At 40.7% G+C, this 19,062-nt stretch overlaps 1 protein-coding gene across 1 annotated transcript; it reads left to right on the forward strand.

Annotated features, from left to right (window-relative positions):
- The first annotated feature begins 13 nt into the window (after window positions 1–13).
- On the forward strand, window positions 14–18,803 carry LOC119512973 (cytochrome c oxidase assembly factor 5). Its single transcript, XM_037807835.1, has 3 exons — window positions 14–226; window positions 16,271–16,354; window positions 18,550–18,803. Exons 1-3 carry the CDS (start codon window positions 128–130, stop codon window positions 18,589–18,591), a joined length of 225 nt encoding a protein of 74 aa, XP_037663763.1. The 5' UTR covers window positions 14–127; the 3' UTR covers window positions 18,592–18,803.
- Window positions 18,804–19,062: the final 259 nt, after the last annotated feature.

Genomic DNA, 19,062 nt, shown 5'->3' on the forward strand with positions numbered 1-19,062 from the left:
CCGCCGGGGCCGCCGGAAGTGATGGCAGTGGGCTTCCGGTTTCCTCTGCCGCGGGCGTCGCTGGCGTCCAGCGAGCGGTAGCTGTTCCAGTCCGAAGCGGGTGGAGGCCGGAGCGGAGGCGCTCACGATGCCCCGGTATTATGAGGACAAGCCGGAGGGCGGCGCGTGCGCGGGCGTGAAGGAGGACCTGGGCGCCTGTCTCCTGCGCTCGGACTGTGTGCTCCAGGTAGTGCGACCGGCCCCGGGCGCGCGGGGTTGTCGCTGCGTCCAGAATCGGGTGGTGAGGGGCAGACCCTGGCCGAGGTTCTCCGGACGACCCGCGGTGGCGGCGAGAGACGGGGCTTGGAGTTAGTAGTCCAGGGTGTAGCTCACGGCTTTGTTTTACCGAACCTGCAAATCCACTGACGTGCCGAAACCCCTGTTCCCTTCAGTGTTAAATTGGTGATAACGCCACCCCTCCTTTTGGGTTTTTGTGCAAGTTTAACTGTTTCGGTTCGAGGAGCATTTATTAACTGTTGTTACTCTGTTAGGTACTGGAGACCAAGGAAAACAGGACAGGTCTCGTGCGCGCCAGGAAGTTTGAGATGAATTAGTTCAGAGACTTACATACACTTGGTACAGGTATTGGCTTGTATTTTCTCCATTCTGTGTTCAGCTGTGATTGAACGTATACTCTATTTTCCTTGCCTTGGTTGGGATTTGTTTCTGAGTTTCAGTTCTAGACATTCCATATTGTGGGCACTTTGTGTCTTGCTTCCTTCCCCTGCGCTCGCCCTTCGCCACAGACAGGTGGCTCAGGGCCTAATGAGAATGCACGGAGCTTCACAGTCGACCCAGGACGTGGGTTCTGGTTTAGAGACCAAGTAAAGCACAAGTACCTTTTCCACTTCCAAGGGCCCCATGAGAAAAGCAGTCAATTGTGTGCAATTGTTTTTGCCATTTGGAGGTAAATGTAATTTCAGAAAGTTGGGCACATTTTGAAGAGTCTTCCATGAGGCTAGATCAGCAGTTCCACTGAGTGAGGATTTATGTTTGGTTTAATGAACTTAGCAGTCAGCCAGAATGGCCTCCCAGTGTCTAGTAAAACTTCAGAGCTATGATTAAGAGGCTACCTCATCCATTTTCCTTATACAGGTTGGGGAAACCGAGGTCTCTTCTTCAGTTTCCCCTCTCCAGAGCTGTTTCCAATCTAGCTTTATTCTCTAGTTTCTATATTCAGCCACCTCCTACTAAAATACCTGTTATGTGGCACACCTGTGCCAAACACTGTTGATACAAAGATGAATCAATTATGATCACTACCTACCTAAGCTTGTTCTGATGGAATAAACATATACAGAAGGGGCTGAATTCTTGTAATAAGGGTTGTGTGAGTATTTAGTTAATATTTGTTTAATGGATAGATTTAGGAATAAAATACCTAGTGTGAAAAACTGATTTTGCTTGAGAATTTTGGAAACTTCTCCAAGAAAGTAACATTTGAGCTGACATAGTTAAAGGTTGAGTAGGAATTTAGCAAGTAAAGCAGTAGAGGAGTTGGTAGGAAAGGGGGGAATCTGAAAGAACAGTGACAGGGTGTGGGAGGGTCAGGAGAAGCTAGTGCCCTGTGGGGCATGGAAAGCAAAACAGAAGGCCTGAGAGGAAGGCTGCAGCAAGGTGTGAAGGAGCTTGGATTTTTATCTTGACATTCAGTATCAGGAAGGCCTTGGTAATGAGTAATTGAGGGAATAAAGTGCATAGAGTAGGACCGAGGAAAGACACTGGAAGTGAAGGAGGATTCTGGTTGCAAGGATGATACCAAGTTGGTTTTTGCAATGTTTGATTCATTTCTTTAGCAAACGTTTGAATGCCAAGCTCTGATTCAGAGAACTTACAGATTAATAAGACACATTCTCTCCTGTATTGAAATCAGATCTCTGGAAAGCTAGGAAGCTGTAGGCAGAGATAGTGACCAGAATACCTAGCATGGACTTTGCTTTCCCACCATTGGGTATGTGGCCTTGCTGATGCCGGATTTGTTCAAGAACTAGAAGAACCTGATGTTTGTAAACAGTTCCTTAAATGGAAGTGTGTTTATAGTTTGTGTTAAATTCATTCTGAATGGGGTCTTCAACTGGAATATAAAAGGGCCGTAGTGAGGCAAAACATTGAGCTTTCCAGGTCCATGGACGATGCCTTCCCTTCTTGGGTGGTGTTACTAGCAGCTGCAGACCACCACTTCCCACTGGGGACACTGACAACCACGGGAAGTGCTGCTCTGATCTGTGCCTGCTCAGTGTAGCTACCTCATTTATAAGATGTTGATTCCTTAGTTAATTGAATAAAGAGGAAATTCTGATCTTATGGCAGTCTCTTCTTGCTAATTTGTAAGCCCCCTGAAAAGCTGCAGCACCTCATTCTGGGGAAGGATTCAATATAAATGATTATTAACTCTAGGTTCTGTGATGGGAGATAGTTAAGGAATATAGGGGCTCAGAGAAACTCGGTAATGGTAATAAGAGTGTAAACTCCAGTGGAGCTGTGATGGATAAACAAGGAAAAAGCAGTTTCAAGAGGCATTTTTTGGGTAGATGTCTTGGGATTTTGTGATTCATGGGAGATCAAAAAGGGGCAAAGTTGAAACTGTGCCTAAGGAACCTCAGTCATCAGAGGTTCTCTCCTTTGTGTCTCTATGAATAGCCTGCTAGCTCTTCATCAGTGGAAAAGTACAGATTCCACTGCTGCCCTCCCTGCACCCCCCATCCCCCTTCATAAATAAAGTTTTCCAGGTTGGATCTTGGGCACAACCGTGTTTGGGAACCACGGACCTTGACCTCAGAAGGCAAAAAAGTTCAGTGGTGTATTAGTTAGCGTATAGGTTCAGCTACATATTACATAGACCCAGAATAACAGTGGCTGTTTAAACAAGATAGAGAGTTCTTTCTTGTACTGCCATAATTACAAGTAGGTCCTGAGTAGCTCTGCTTAGTGTCCCATGGAGCCAGATACCAGTGATCTCATGGTTGTAGGTGCTGGGATGGGATACAGTATGTTGCTTTCCCACACATGGGCTGAAATTGGCTTACTTCCACATTGTCAGGTCTAGTGACACCATGGAGTAAAGTGGGGAGGGGGCAGGTCTTTTTCCATTACATACCAACCTAGAAGTTTTATACAGCTGATTCTCATTATTGACTCGATTTGTGGTCTGTAAAGTTGCCGCAAACACTAAATTAGCAAATAGTGTATTTCCTAGGGGAAATACAGCGTCAGGTTCCTACAAGCGTCTGATCACAACAGTTTCATCACCTGATCAATATGTGTTCTAGTTTGCTAATGCTGCAGAATGCAAAACACCAGAGATGGATAGGCTTTTATAAAACGGGGGTTTATTTCACTACACAGTTACAGTCTTAAGGCCACAAAACGTCCAAGGTAACACATCAGCAATCGGGTACCTTCACCGGAGGATGGCCAATGGCGTCCGGAAAACCTCTGTTAGCTGGGAAGGCACGTGGCTGGCGTCTGCTCCAAAGTTCTGGTTACAAAATGGCTTTCTCCCAGGACGTTCCTCTCTAGCAAGCTTGCTCTTCTTCAAAACGTCACTCACAGCTGCACTCCATCCAGTCTCTTTGAGTCAGCATGTTTTATATGGCTCCACTGATCAAGGCCCACCCTGAATGGGTGGGGTCACACCTCCATAGGAGTATCCCACCGAAGTCACCACCCACAGCTGGGTGGGGCACATTCCAAGCAAATCTAACCAGCACCAAAACGTCTGTCCCACAAGACCACAAAGATAATGGCATTTGGGGGACACAATACATTCAAACCGGCACATTCCACCCCCTGGACCCCAAAATGACATTATCTTTCCAAATACAAAATACATTCATCCCACAATACCACAGAAACTTAAATCATTTCAGTAACAATAGTTAAGTACAAAATCCCATCAAACTCAAATATAGGCGTGGTCAGTCCTAAGGCAAACTTTTCCTTTAGCTTGGATCTGTGGACTTAGAACAAGTTATATGCTTCCAATATACAAAGGAGGGACATTCATAGGATAAACATTTCCATTGCCATAAGGAGAAACAGTAAGGAAAACAGGGTTAACAGGACCAAAACAGTTCTTAAAACCTGCAGGACAAACTCCATTAGATTTCAAGGTCTGAGAGTCATTAACAGAACAACGTTGCATCCTTGGGGCTTGAGAGAGTGGGAGCCTAACTCTTCCTAAGGGCCTTTTCGGCAGCCCTTTCCTCTCCAAATGCTTAGGTGAGTGCTCCAACATACCCACACATTGGGGAGACCACCTTCTCGGCCCCACCCTCCTCAAACATCGGGGCTGCTCCCGGATTCCCTTCCATCTCCGGGGCACACGATCAACCCCTTCAGAACAGTGTGGTGGCAGCCAGGCTCTCCCCAATTCCCTGGGAATGTGCTCCACCCTCTTTGGGACCTGAGGTGGCAAAACTCTTCCAGAGCATCGAGGTGGAATGCCCGCCCTCAACCTCCAGGGCAAACTCACCCTTCCCATGCATGTGGGCTGCTCTGCTCTCCCAGCCCGAGACCTCTTGACTCCAGACCTCAACCTCCATGGCTCTGTCTTTGAAGAGATTTTTCCTTTAATTTTTTCCTTGTCTGTCTCCTCCAGTCCAGACCGGCAATGGCTCTGTCTATAAAGATCTCGCAAAAATTCTGTTGGCTTTGCATGAAGCATGCAGGGGTCAAAGCCATCAGACAATAGGACTTTCCACAAATCCTTTCTGGATAATTCCATCTCCAATCTTGGCTTGTACTGAAATGGCGGCTGGGTTCCATGTTTGGTTATGTCCTCATGTTGGGCTGTAGCTTCTGGGATTCCACCCCTTGGAAGCCTGGAATTTTCCAAGCCACCAGCTTCTGGTTTCTTTGAACCCAAGAGTTCAGTTCTAAGTTCATCTCTCTCTGCTCGCATTTTACTATAAGCTGCAAGGAGAAGCCAGGATACCTCCTCCACATGTAGTCTGGAGATCTCCTCAGCTAAGTATTCCAGGTTGTTGCTTCCAGATTCTTCCTTCCATCTGACACCAGGACTCAATTTTGCCAAATTCTCTGCCACTTTATAACAAGGATTGCCTTTCTTCCAATTCACAACAACACATTCATCATCTCTGTTCAAGGCCTCGTCAGAAGTATCTTTAGAGTCCATATTTCCACAAACAGTCTCTCTAAAGCAGTTTTGGCCTTTTCTATCAAGCTCCTTACAAGTCTTCCAGAAACTCCCCATTATCCATTTAAAAAGCCGTTCCAACATGTTTGGTATTTGCAAACTCAGCAGCAAAAGCACCCCACTCCTGGTACCAAAATCTGTTCTAGTTTGCTAATGCTGCAGAATGCAAAACACCAGAGATGGATAGGCTTTTATAAAACGGGGGTTTATTTCACTACACAGTTACAGTCTTAAGGCCACAAAACGTCCAAGGTAACACATCAGCAATCGGGTACCTTCACCGGAGGATGGCCAATGGCGTCCGGAAAACCTCTGTTAGCTGGGAAGGCACGTGGCTGGCGTCTGCTCCAAAGTTCTGGTTACAAAATGGCTTTCTCCCAGGACGTTCCTCTCTAGCAAGCTTGCTCTTCTTCAAAACGTCACTCACAGCTGCACTCCATCCAGTCTCTTTGAGTCAGCATGTTTTATATGGCTCCACTGATCAAGGCCCACCCTGAATGGGTGGGGTCACACCTCCATAGGAGTATCCCACCGAAGTCACCACCCACAGCTGGGTGGGGCACATTCCAAGCAAATCTAACCAGCACCAAAACGTCTGTCCCACAAGACCACAAAGATAATGGCATTTGGGGGACACAATACATTCAAACCGGCACAATATGTAACCTTTTTTATGTGCCTTTCTGTTGAAAGACGCCTTATTTCTTATATATTGTTGGTTCCTTAATGTTTAACTCATGGCCAACAGCATTATTACTAATGCCTGGACAAAGGCTATTTAACGCTCACATTTTCTCGGGAAAGCACATTAAAGCCTTCTTGCGCTCAGGAACACTGGACAGCTCTTCACAATGTGCTCGGGGCTATTTTAAGCAATGGCATCACCAGCATAAGAAAAAAATGAGAAGTGTGTCAGTAACTATAATGTGAAAAGAACACTCATTTTACAGATGAGAGCTGAAAAAGAAAGCAGAGCATTGCCTTGTTCAACCTCAGTTGGAACATGCTCTGGGCATGTTCACAAATGACCCCAAAAGTGCTATGAGTATTGATTTGAGGGTTACAAGTAAATTTCAGTAAACAGGCAAATTCGCAAATACAGATCCATGAATAATGAGCACAGACAGTGCTTCAATTCCCCCTCACATCCCAGTGGCTAGAGCTTGGTCACATGACCACACCGACTGCAAGGGAGGCTGGGAAATCTAGCCCAGCCCTCTGCCCCGCTGAGAAGGAAGCCTGGCTCTTAAGGGACAACTAGCCTTCTGCCTGCTGGGGTAGACTGGGGAGAGTGAGGAATTAACCTTTCCGTTACGTTTGAGGGGTCCAGAGGGAGCTCTCCACCAGGCAGTTGGAAATACAGTGGAGAGTTGTGGAAAAGGTAACATCTTAGATACAGTTTGGAGAGGCCGCAGCTTATGGATTCTAGTTTTCAGTCTTTGGTCTGTGGGTAGCACCCCCGCCCTCCCCCTCCCTCCCAGCAATATCTCATCACAGAGTTCCGGGAGAAATGAAGAGCGCAGTGAAGCTTGCTTCTCTGCTCTTTTATTTTTCAAAAAATTCAGTTTATTGGGATATATTCACATACCATACAGTCATCCATGGTGTACAGTCAGCTGTTCACAGTACCATCATATAGTTGTGCATTCATCACCCCAATTTTTGAACATTTTCCTCACACCTGAAAAAGAATAAAAATAAGAATAAAAAATAGAAGTAAAAAAGAACACCCAAGTCATTCCATCCCACCCATCCCACCCTATTTTTCATTTAGTTTTTGTCTCCATTTTTCTACTCATCCAGCCATATACTGGATAAAGGGAGTATCAGCCACAAGGTTTTCACATTCACACATCACACCATGTAAGCTACATAGTTATACAATCATCTTCAAGAATCAAGGGTACTGGGTTGCAGTTTGACAGTTTCAAGTATTTCCTGCTAGCTATTCCAGTACACTAAAACCTAAAAAGGGATATCTTATAATGTGTAAGAACACCCTCCAGAATGACCTCAACTCCACTTGAAATCTCTCAGCCACTGAAACTTAATTGTGTTTCATTTCGCTTCCCCCTTTTGGTCAAGAAGATTTTCTCAATCCCACAATGCCTGGTCCAGATTCATCCTCCGGACTCATAACCTCCGTTGCCAGGGAGGTTTACACCCCTGGGAGTCAGGTCCCAAATAGGGGAGGGCAGTGGGTTCACCTGCCGAATTGGCTTAGCTAGAGAGAGGCCCACATCAGAGCAACAAAGAGGTTCTTGGGGGAGGCCCTTAGGCACAGTTATAAGTAGGCTTAGCCTCTCCTTTGCAGTAACCAGCCTCATAAGGGCAAGCCCCAAGATCAAGGGCCCAGCATACCAAATTGTCAGTCTTCAATGTTTTTGAGAATATCAGCAATAACCCAGGTGGGGATGTCCAACATTTCTGCATTTTGCACCAGCAACTCAGGGGGGAACTGCAAATATTTTTATTCTCTGCCCAAATTACTTTGGGATGTATTGCTATTTCACATTAACCTGTACAAACCTACCAGATCTCACTTCCTATTCAAAGTTCCATGTAATTATGCTGTTTAAATAAACTGACTGACAAGTTAAATTATTTAGTGTGCTGTAGAAGAAATATATCCTATACCAAATAAACATCTCTTCCCTTGGTCTCATACAGAAGTTGAAGTTTTAAAACACAGTCAATATTGTCCTTTACCCTTTGGCCTGATTTGCCTTATTCCTAACCAGATCTCTTACATTCCTATCTCTAGTTGAAGTCTGGACTCTTGTTCAGCTTTTTTTAAAATAGTTGTTATATGCGCTAATACTGATACTCATAGCTGCCAAGCTCTAGCTCTCAGTTTCAGTTGTCACACAGATACCCAAAATTCCAGAGACTGACCGATACACAAAGAGATCAGCATCTCAGAATTTGGAGATAGTCATTACAACTCAGGAATAGATTTGACTGCTTTAAGAGATTACAATCTAGGGACCATTACAATAAGTGTTCCCCTGATAAGCTGTGCTCTAAGACTCAATTCTCATAGTTTACACATTATAGTTAGTACATATTGGTGAGGCATTATCATGTTTGTTTTCTCGTTTCTGGCATATTTCACTCAAAATGCTGTCCATTCACCTTGTTGCCTGTCTCAGTCACTCCTTTTTGCAGTTGCTCAGTATCCCATTGTATGCCTACACCACAGTTCACCATTCTGTTCATAAGTTGATGCACCCTTAGGCCATCTCCACCCATTGCAAATCATGAATACTGCCTCCATATATACCAGTGTGCAAATGTCCATTCATGTCCCTGCTCTCAGCTCTCCCAAGTATATACCTCATAGTGAGGTTGCAGGACATTATGGCACCCACATACTTAGATTCTTGTGGAACCACCACACTGTCCTCCAGATAGGCTACACCATTCTAGTTCCCCACCAACAGTAAATAGGTACATCGCTCTCTCCATGTTTTCTCCAGCACTTGTATACCTCTGTGTATATTTTTCCCTGTAATTTTATAGACATATTCACATATCATATAATCATCCACAGTGTACAATCAGTTGTTCACAGTATCATCATCATAGTTGTGTGTTCGTCGCCACAATCAGCACTTGAACATATTCATTGCTTCAAAAAAATTTTTTTAAAGAAAAAAAAGCTAAAAAAAATTAAAATACCATACAATATACTATAATAAGGTGAGACAACACCACCACTACCAAGAATCCCATACTGCTCCCTTATATCCTGCTCACATACACTTTTAGCTTTGGTGTATTACCTTTGTTACATTTAATGGAAGCATATTACAATGTTACTGTTAACCATAGACTCCAGTTTGCTTTGATTCTATTTTTCCCCAATACCATCCCATTTTCAGCACCTTGCAAGGTTGGCATTGATTTGTTCTCCCACATGTAACAAAATTTTTATATTTGTGCATTTAGTCACCATCACTGACCACTCTAGGTTTCACTAAGTTATACAGTCCCTGGTCTTTACTGTCTATCTTTCCTTCCAGTGTCATACTTGCCCCTAGCCCTCCTCTTTCAGCTTTATTCACAGACGTCTTTGTTCAGTGTACTTACGATATTGATTGTCCTACCATCACACAGTATTATGCTATCCATTTCTGGATCTATACAGTCAATCCTGTTGAACATCCTATACTCCTTCAGTATCAAATGCCCAAACTCTACCTTCTTTCTATCTCCTGATAACCTGTTTCTCAGCTTTTAACTCTCAAACTTTGCTCATTAATGTTAGTTCATATTAGTGAGACCATACAATATTTGTCCTTTTGTTTCTGGCTAACTTCGCTCAACATAATGTCCTTAAGGTTCACCCACGTTACTATATGCTCAGTGACTTTGTTCTGTTTACAGCTGCATAGTATTCCATCGTGTGTATATACCACAGTTTGTTTATCCACTCGTCCATTATGGATATTTGGGCTGTTTCCATCTCTTGGCAATCATGAATAATACTGCTATAAACATTGGTTTAAAATGTCCGTTCCTGTCTTAGCTTTCAGTTCCTCTGAGTATATACCTAGTATGGCAATTCTATACTTAGCTTCCTGAGGAACCGCCACACTGCCTTCCGCTGCATCATTCTACATTCCTACCAACAGTGAATACGTGTGCCTCTTTCTCCACATCCTCTCCAGCACTTGTAATTTTCTGTTTTTTTTTGGATAATGGCCTTTCTGGTAGGTGTGAGATGATATTTCCTTGTGGTTTTGATTTGCATTTCCTTAATAGCCAGTGAATTTGAGCATTTTTTCATGTTTTTGAGCCATTTGTATTTCCTCGTCAGAAAAGCATCACTGTCTTTTGCCCATTTTTTAATCGGGTTGTTTGTCTTTCTGTTGTTGAGTTCTAGAGTCCCTTTATATATTCAGGATATTAAACTCTTATCTGACCTGTGGTTTCCAAATATTGTCCCCCACTGTGTACGTTGCTTTTTGACTTTTCTGACAAAGTCCTTTGATGTACCAACATGTTTAATTTTTTAGGAGATACCATTTATCTATTTTTTCTTTCATTGCTCATGCTTTGGGTATAAGGTTTAGGAAACCACGTCTTATCACAAGAGCTTTAAGATATTTTCCTACATTTTCATCTAACAGTCTTCTGGTCTTATTGCTAATGTTTAGGTCTTTGATCCATTTTATGTTAGTTTTTGTATAAGGTGTGAGATAGCAGTCCTCTTTCATTCTTTTGAATATGGATCTCTAGTTCTCCACACACCATTTATTGAAGTGGCTGCTCTGTCACATTGCTTTGGCTTGAGTGCCTTACAAAAGATCAATTGTCCGTAGAGGTGAAAGTCTATTTTGGAACACTCAGTTGGATTCCATTGGTCAGTATATCTATCTTTAGGCCAGCACCATGCTGTTTTGAACACTGGAGCCTTGTAATATGTTTCAAAGTCAGGTAGTGTGAGACCTCCCACTTTGTTCCTCTTTCTCAAGATGTTTTTGGCTATTCAGGGCACATTGTCCTTCCAAATAATTTGGTTATTGGTGTTTCTATTTCTGCAAAGTCAGTTGTTGGGATTTTAATTGGTATTGCATAGAATCTATAAATCATCTTAACTATATTTACTCTTCTAATCCATGAACATGGTATATTCCATTTTTTAAGGTCCTGTTTGATTTCTTTTAGCAATTTCTTGTAGTTTTCTCTGTATAGGTCTTTTGTGGCCTTGGTTAAGTTTATTCCTAAATACTTGATTCTTTTGGTTGCTATTATCAATGTAATTTTTTTATTGATTTCCTCCTCCTGTTTCACATTACTTGTATAGGAATACTAGATTTTTGCATGTTGAACTTGTAGCCTGCCACTTGGCTGTATTCATTGATTAGTTCTGTATTTTTGCTGTAGATTTCTCTGATTTTCTACCTGTAGGATCATGTCATCTGCAAACAGTGCAAGTTTTACTTCTTCCTTTCCAATTTGAATGCCTTTTATTTCTTTTTTCTTGCCTAATTAGTCTAGCTAGAACTTCCAGCACAATGTTGAATGATAAAGGTGGCGGTGGGCCATCCCTGTCTCATTCCTGATCTTACAGTGAAAGCTTTCAGACTTTTCCCATAACGTATGATGTTAGCTGTGGGTCTGACTTTGGTATTAGGGTGATATTGGCTTTATGGAATGAGTTAGGTAGCTTTCCCTTCACCATTTTTTTTTTTTTGAAAAGTTTGATCACGATTGGTACTGTTCTTTCTTGAATGCTTTGCAGAATTTATATGGGAAGCCATCTCATCCTGGGCTTTTCTTTTTTGGGAGCATTTTGATGACTGACTCAATCTCTTTATTTGTGATTGGTTTATTGAAGTCATCTATTTCTTCTCGAGTCAATGTTGGTTGTTTATACATTTCTAGGAAGTTGTCCATCTTGTCTGTCTAGTTTATTAGGATATAGTTGTTCATAGTATCGTCTCATTATCTCCTTTATTTCTGCGGTGTCAGTAGTAATGTCTCCTCTCCCATTTTTGATTGTATTTATTTACATCTGCGCTATTTTATTTATTTTATTTTATTTTATTTTTATTTTATTTTAATTTAATTTTATTTTATTTTATTATCCAGGCTAAGGGTTCATCAATTTTATTGACTTTCTCACAGAACCAGTTTCTGGTTTTGTTGAAACTCTATTGTTTTCCTATTCTCAATTTCATTTATTTCTGCTCTAATCTTTGCTATTTCATTCCTTCTGTTTGCTTTGGGGTTAATTTGCTGTTCTTTCTCTAGTTCCTCCAGGTGAACAATTAATTCCTCAATTTATGCTCTCTCTTCTCTTTTAATGTATGTGTTTAGGGCAGTAAATTTCCCTCTTAGCACCACCTTTGCTGCATCCCATAAGTTTTGATATGTTGCATTTACATTGTCATTTGCCTCGAGGTGTTTACTGATTTCTCTTATAATTTCTTCCTTACCCACTGGTTTTCTAAAAGTGTGGTTTAGCCTCCGTGTATTTCTAAATTTTCCAATCTTCTGCCTGTTTTTGATTTCTAACGTCATTCCATTATGATGAGACAGTGTTTTGTATAATACCAATATTTTTAAATTTGTTGAGACTTGCTTTTTGACCCAACATGTGGTCTATCCTAGAGAGTATTCCATGAGCACTTGAGAAGAATGTGTATCCTGCTGTTGTGGGGTGTAGTGTTCTATAAATGTCTGTCAAGTATAGTTCATTTATCATACAGTTCAACATCTCTGTTTCCTTATTGATCCTCTGTCTAGATGTTCTGTCCATTGATAAGAGTGGTGTATTGAAGTCTCCAACTATCATTCAGAGGTATCTACTTCTCCTTTCAGTGTTCTCAGTGTTTGCCTTATGTATTTTGGTGCATAAATATTTATGATTGCTATGTTTTCTTGATGAATTGTTATTTTTATTAATATATAGTGTCCTTCTTTGTCTCTTTTAATTGTTTTGCTTGAACTCAAATTTTTCTGATATTAATATAGCTACTCCTGCTTTTTTCTGGTTGTGTGCATGAAATATCTTTTTTCAACCTTTCACTTTCAGCCTATTTTTGTCCTTGTGTCTAAAATGAGTTTCTCATAGACAGCATATAGATGGCCCTGTTTTTAAATCCATTGTGCCAGTCTATGTCTTTTTATTGAGGAGTTTAATCCATTAACATTTATGTTATTACTGTAAGAGAAGTACTTTCTTCTACCATTTTGTGTTTTAGATTTTATATGTCATATCTTATTTTTTCTCTCTCTCTCTTTTTACCCTTCCTGATTGCCTTTATTTCTCCACTCTTCTCTAAACCTCTCTCTCCTGTCTTTTCCTATCAGCCTATTACACTCCCTTTAGGATTTCTTGTAGCGCTGGTCTCTTATTCACAAAGTCTCTCAGTGTCTGTATGTCTGAAAATATTTTAATCTCTCCCTCATTTTTGAAGGACAGTTTTGCCAGATACAGGATTCTTGGCTGGCAGTTTTTCTCTTTCAGTATCTTAAATATACAAGTGCCTTCTCACCTCCATGGTTTCTGCAGAGAAATCTGTACATAGTTTTATTGAGCTTCCCTTGTATGTAATGAATCACTTTTTCCTTGCTGCTTTCAGAATTCTCTTTGTTTTTGACATTTGACAGTCTGATCAGTAAGAGTCTTGGAGTATGTCTATTGGGATCTGTTCTGTTTGGGGTAAGCTGCATATCTTGCATCTGTAATTTTCTCTCTTTCATACGAGTTGGGAAATTTTCAGTGATTATTTCTTCTTTTATTCTTTCTGCTCCTTTTCTCTTCTCTTCTCCCTCTGGGACACCCGTAACATGTATATTCATGTGCTTCACATTGTCATTTAGTTTCCTAAGACTGTGCTCATATTTTTACATTCTTTTCCCTATCTGTTCCTTTATGTGTAGGCTTTAAGATGTTTTGTCTTCTAGTTCACTTATTCTTTCTTCTGCCTCTTCAGATCTGGTGTTGTAAGTCTCCATTGTGATTTTCATCTCTTCTGTTGAGCCTTTCATTCCCATAAGTTCTGCTATTCGCTTTTTATACTTTCGAGTTCCTCCTTATGTTTGCCCAATGTCAAAGTTCTTTATATCTTTCATCTCTTTTGCCATATCTTCCTTGAGTTCATTGATTTGATTTTTGACTTGATGTTTCAATTGATTTAGGAGATCTGTTTGGTTATTAATTAGTTGTTTCAATTCCTGTATCTCAGTTGAAGTGTTAGTTTGTTCATTTGGCTGGTCTATATTTTCATGTTTCCTGGTGTGGCTTGTTATCGTAAGCTGTCTAGGCATCTGGTTTTCTTAATTTAAGAAGAAAAAAAAAAAAAGGAAAAAAATACCAACAACAAAAAAGAAAAAAAGCAAAAGAAAGGCCTTTCTCCAACCCCAAGTATTGTCAGTCCCAGAACAGACTGTTTAAAGATAAGCCCCTTAGCTATTATCTCTTCCTACTGAATAGTTACCCTGAGACAATTCTGCCCTTGCAGGGGGCCAGGTTGAGATGGGCTCTGATGGGCTATTGAAATGCAAAATAATAATAATAATAATAATAATAATAATAATGAGTAGGAAAACAAGAAACCAAAAACCTGGCTTTTCAGATCCGGGCCCCAGCTTCCTGGATTTGCGTACGTGCCCCTCTCTGTTGGAGCCCAGCCCTTCTGCTTATTTGGAACACCACCAACTCCAATATTCTCTGTTTTTGTTTTTTTGTGTGTGTGTACACGCACTGTTTTTGGTATCTCTGTCTCCTCTTCGCAGGGCTGATTGCTCCCAGATGCTCTCATGTCTGGTCTCAGTTTATTTGTGGTTGGAGTTTTTATTCAGCAGTCCAAGTTTGTTAGTCAGTTCTGCAGCTGGGGCTGAGTTGAGCCTCCCTCCGGGTTCCCAGCACAGACTTCTTTCTCCTCCCTCGGGAAACCAAGGCAAGACAGTCTGTCCTGCCTGGTGGGAGGGGTGCCAGCCCCCTGGTCAGGGAAACTGACAGGTTTCGCTGTGATCTCAGCTGCTCCACCCATTTCAGCCTGTTGTATGATGCGTGACTGATCAGATTTCCCGGAAGCAGCTGTTCCACGCAGTTCCTGGCTATCTACCGGCTGCCCTGGAGAAGTAACTTAAACCCACACCTCACCACTCCGTCATCTTGCCTCCAGATGTTGTTTTGTATACTCACTTTACCAGAAAACCAAGCTCCTTTAGCCCCTTTCCCTGTCCCCTCTATGCACTTGCCCACATCTTGTGATGGTACTTGTATTGCCAGTTAGCTTTTCCATGTTTATATCTTCTTCCCCATCTTGTCTTAAAAGTCTTGCCTAGGTAAGGAACATCTCCTAATTATTTTTTAATCTCTCACCAAATTAACCTAGGACTATTCTCAATTTTTTCTTCTTCTCAGAAATTAGTCCTTGTGATGGCAGATTTGGTAACTAGAGAAATTAGTAGGTCGGGGTGTTTCACTGCAATTAAATTTTAACGTTGCCTCTTTGAATTGTGAAATGTATTTCTGTAGATGCTTCCATGTGTCCAGTTTAATTGAGTTTTCTTTTAAAAAATTAAATTTATTGCAGAAGATTTGTTCAAAATGTTTCAAGATAATGAAAACATAGTATTGGAATTTTTATTCCATATTCAACTGAGAAAAAAAAATGACTGTTGAATTTTAGCCCTTAACCTAGTTTTTCAGTTATTACTTTACCAAGTCTAATTTTTAATGGTTACGTTAAAAGAAAAACACATTGTGTTGAGAGTCAGAATTAAGCATTTATTCTGTGACTATTCTGATAGCAGCCTCTTGCCTTGATGGCAGAGTGGGGAGCTGTTTGGCCTAGTTTTCCTGTTGAAACCTCCTTCGAACTGTCACTGCCTACGTGGGGCCCAGGCAGAGCTTCTGTCATAGGGATGTGTGAATTCTGTCATTTCCCCCCATTCCTCTTCCACTCCTTACTCCTCAGAATAAGGAAGTCGTTGTGGGAGTTTGGGGAGTGGGGAAACACAGAGATGTGTTGAAGGTAAAATTGCTTGAATTACAAGGATAAAACGAGACTTTAGTGCCACCTGCGACCACCTTCCAGAACAGACCCTCCTGTTCTCCAGAGCCTGCCTGCTCTCTTGGGGGTGCACACACTCAGGTTCTCTGTCTGTGTCCTTCTCCCCCCAGCCCCTCTGCCACACACAAATACTGCTTTCTTCTCTTTGGGAGCTCTTGGGTGTAACTGTCTTAGGAACACTGAAAAAAACCCTAGTACCACCCTCACCTTTACTCCTTCCTGTTGTACTCACAAGGATATGAAAATATCAGTCTCCAGATGTTTATAGAGACATTTTAAAGAAAAGTAATTTCCCTGGGAACTAGTATTTTCAAGAATTCAGAAGCCCCCTGAAAGTGCACAGAAGTTATTTTATGAATTTTTTTCATCCTATCCTTTTTTCCTTAGGCACCAACAGTCAGAATGAACTAGAACTATTCTTATATAATTAACTGCTTTTCTATTTTTAACTTTTTTGAAAGAACTATTTTCAGGACAGTTATTTTGTACTTTGTGAGATTTTCCAGGTATTTATTCTATATTTTGTGTGTCACAGGAAGGAAAATCCCCTCGGCAGTGTTTGAAGGAAGGAAACTGCAAAGCTTTGAAATACTCATTTTTCGAATGTAAAAGGTCAATGGTAAGTGGTTTAAGATTTTCAAAAGCTTATGCTAAATATTAGCTGTATGGGGTTAAATATGTGGGTTACTTTAGTAGTTACAGATTGCAGTGATACCGTTGGAAAAAATGTAGACAATTTTTTGTAATCCAGTGATTAAGACTCAGGTAAGCACACAGCCAGTGTAATTGCCAGTCCTAACTGGCTGTGTTGTTCCCCTCTTCGGCCGCTGTGCCCAGAGCCGCTGACCTTCGAGAGTGTCTGAAGGTATGAGAAGGAAGTCTTGGCAAGCGGAGTGGATGGAGGAGGCCGTTGGGCACCGTGAAATGGGCCCTTTGGCAGTTCCTCGTGGACCTGTGGCCTGAAGCCTCAGGCGCGTGCACCATGCCTCCCGTGGAGATGTGACCAGGGGAAGTCACATCCAGGATCTACACAGGAATTTGTGGAGTGATGGGGCCTCGGTGGACATTTCAGATCTCGGGAGTTCCTGCGCAGACATTCTCTGAAAGACCTAAAAAGGTCTTCGGAATGGAAACTGATAACATAGTCCTCCTCTTTGAGAAAGACAAGTATGAAATAAAAAAATATTGCTTTAAAGAGAGCAATAGCTTGGACCTAAGCCTGCTGTTGTCTGCTTAGAAACTGCCCTGCAAATCCTTGCCCTTTTGTGACAGGAGCAGCACAGGGTACTGGGTGTTTCTCATACAGGAGGCGAAGAAGTGGAGCATGTTTTCCGGCCAGCCAGATAAGGGAGATTAAATTTGGTTAAGCTCTGCTTCCTTCCACAAGTGACAGATTTCTCTGCCATGTTTTCCTGTCATTTCTATTTAAAAAAGAGAAGGCTTTTCTTGCCTTTCCTCAGTCTTGTTACTGGGGTAAAATATAAACCTTTTGATTGGTCAAGAATTTCAAAGCGTATTTAGACAACTGAGAAGGCATAAAGATTAGTATAGGAGATAAGTGAATTTTGAATGTCAATAGTGAATGTTGAATCCAAGAGGAAAACAACAGTATTTAATCATATCAAATGACTGAATTTACAAAAAAGTTCCTATAATTCCCTACCTAAAACTCAATCTTTGATCTCCACAAAACTATAAAAAATCAGAACATCTAAAAAATTTTTCAGTTTATCTTCTGCAGAAATGTGTAACAATTCTGAATAAAAAGTAAAAGTGCTTCTGACCATTTCTAAATGTAAATATGTAAAAACAGTGTGGAGCTTTACTTACACTTGGACACTGGAAAGAGCAGTGTAGGAAACTTAAGAGACTACACTTTTTGCTAGATTCACCATTAGTTCTCCAAAATGAGTGGAGTCATGTAACACTTAACTAATGCAACTTCAGTTATACATGTTTGGCAAAAAAAAAAAAGAAAGAAAGAAAAATAATTTAAATTGTGCAGTTAAATTTGTTTAATGTTCCAAACAATGAGTATATGCCTGAGAGTGAAGGTGGGATGGGAAGTTTGAATCTGCTGTTCCCAAATAGTATGAGCATCTCACCATCCTGATTATAATTCCTGTGCTTAAAGATAACTTTAAAAGATATGCTTCTTAGCTATTTCGTCTAGTGCTCAGGTGAATAAATGGTTGCCAGTCCCAAACTGGCTATGTTGGACTTACTGAATAGGGTCTGTCCACAAAATAACTCGTTCCTAAAGAATTTCTAGGGAGTGATATTAACTATGCAGTTTTGTCTTATATACTGACTTAACCCTCCAGATCCTCCTTCCACCTTAAGAAGTGGCTGCACAGTGAGGTTGAAGTCAAAGAACATGCTGTCAGCCTAGGAGTAGGTAATTCACTTTTAGGATTTTTAATTCCAAGTGATTATGGGTTACTTAACATTTTTTAGAGCTTTTCCCCCTACTTTCAGTTGCTCTTTGAGAATCAAATATATTTAAATATTAACCAAAAAAAAAAAAAAAAAAAACTTAGTAAGTTAAGTTTGCTAGGAGAAGATGAACATACATAAATGTAATTTGGATTAAGAGTAGACTTGAGAAGAAAATCCTTGCTGATTGACCTTAAATGGAACTTTTGTTTTCGGTTCCGTCTTTGTTTATAATTCTTTGCTTGGAAGTTCTGATAGTTGCTTTTTGGCTTTACCTGATGACTGCTTTACTGCTCTTATAATGACACCCGCTTAGCACAATTTTGTTTAATAAAGCAAACTGTACAAAGTTTGATTTAATTGTACATTTATTTTCAGTTGGATACCAGATCAAGATTCAGAGGAAGAAAAGGATATTGATACTATTATGTTGAAAGCAACATGAAAACAACAGTGGATTTTCTCTGGTCATTAACACAGAAAAGCCAAAATAGGAAACACCATTTTTGCTATATCTGGTTGGACCAATTTTTCCCTCCATGGAAAATGGGAGAAAATGGATGAGTTCTGTTTTTGAATATGTATAAATTAAATAAAAATTCTCTTCTTTTAAGTTATATTTTGAAGAAAAATTTAGTTAAGACATATGGGCATATAATAAATATGTTTTGAGAATTGTTCTAAAGCATAAAGAATGGAAAGACTGTTATTGTCAAACTAGACTCTTCATTCAAATAGCACAATTTTTAGTCCTTTGTGAATATTATGAAGGCCAGTGATGTGACTGATACAATCAACATCATGGACCCTGGTGAGAAAATGTCTATTCTAAAAGTTTAGGTTAAAACTTTCTTTTCTTTTGTTCAAACTATCCTATCTAGTTTTTAAGTA

Source organism: Choloepus didactylus, chromosome 17, assembly GCF_015220235.1.
Source record: "Choloepus didactylus isolate mChoDid1 chromosome 17, mChoDid1.pri, whole genome shotgun sequence".
Lineage (NCBI taxonomy): Eukaryota > Metazoa > Chordata > Mammalia > Pilosa > Megalonychidae > Choloepus > Choloepus didactylus.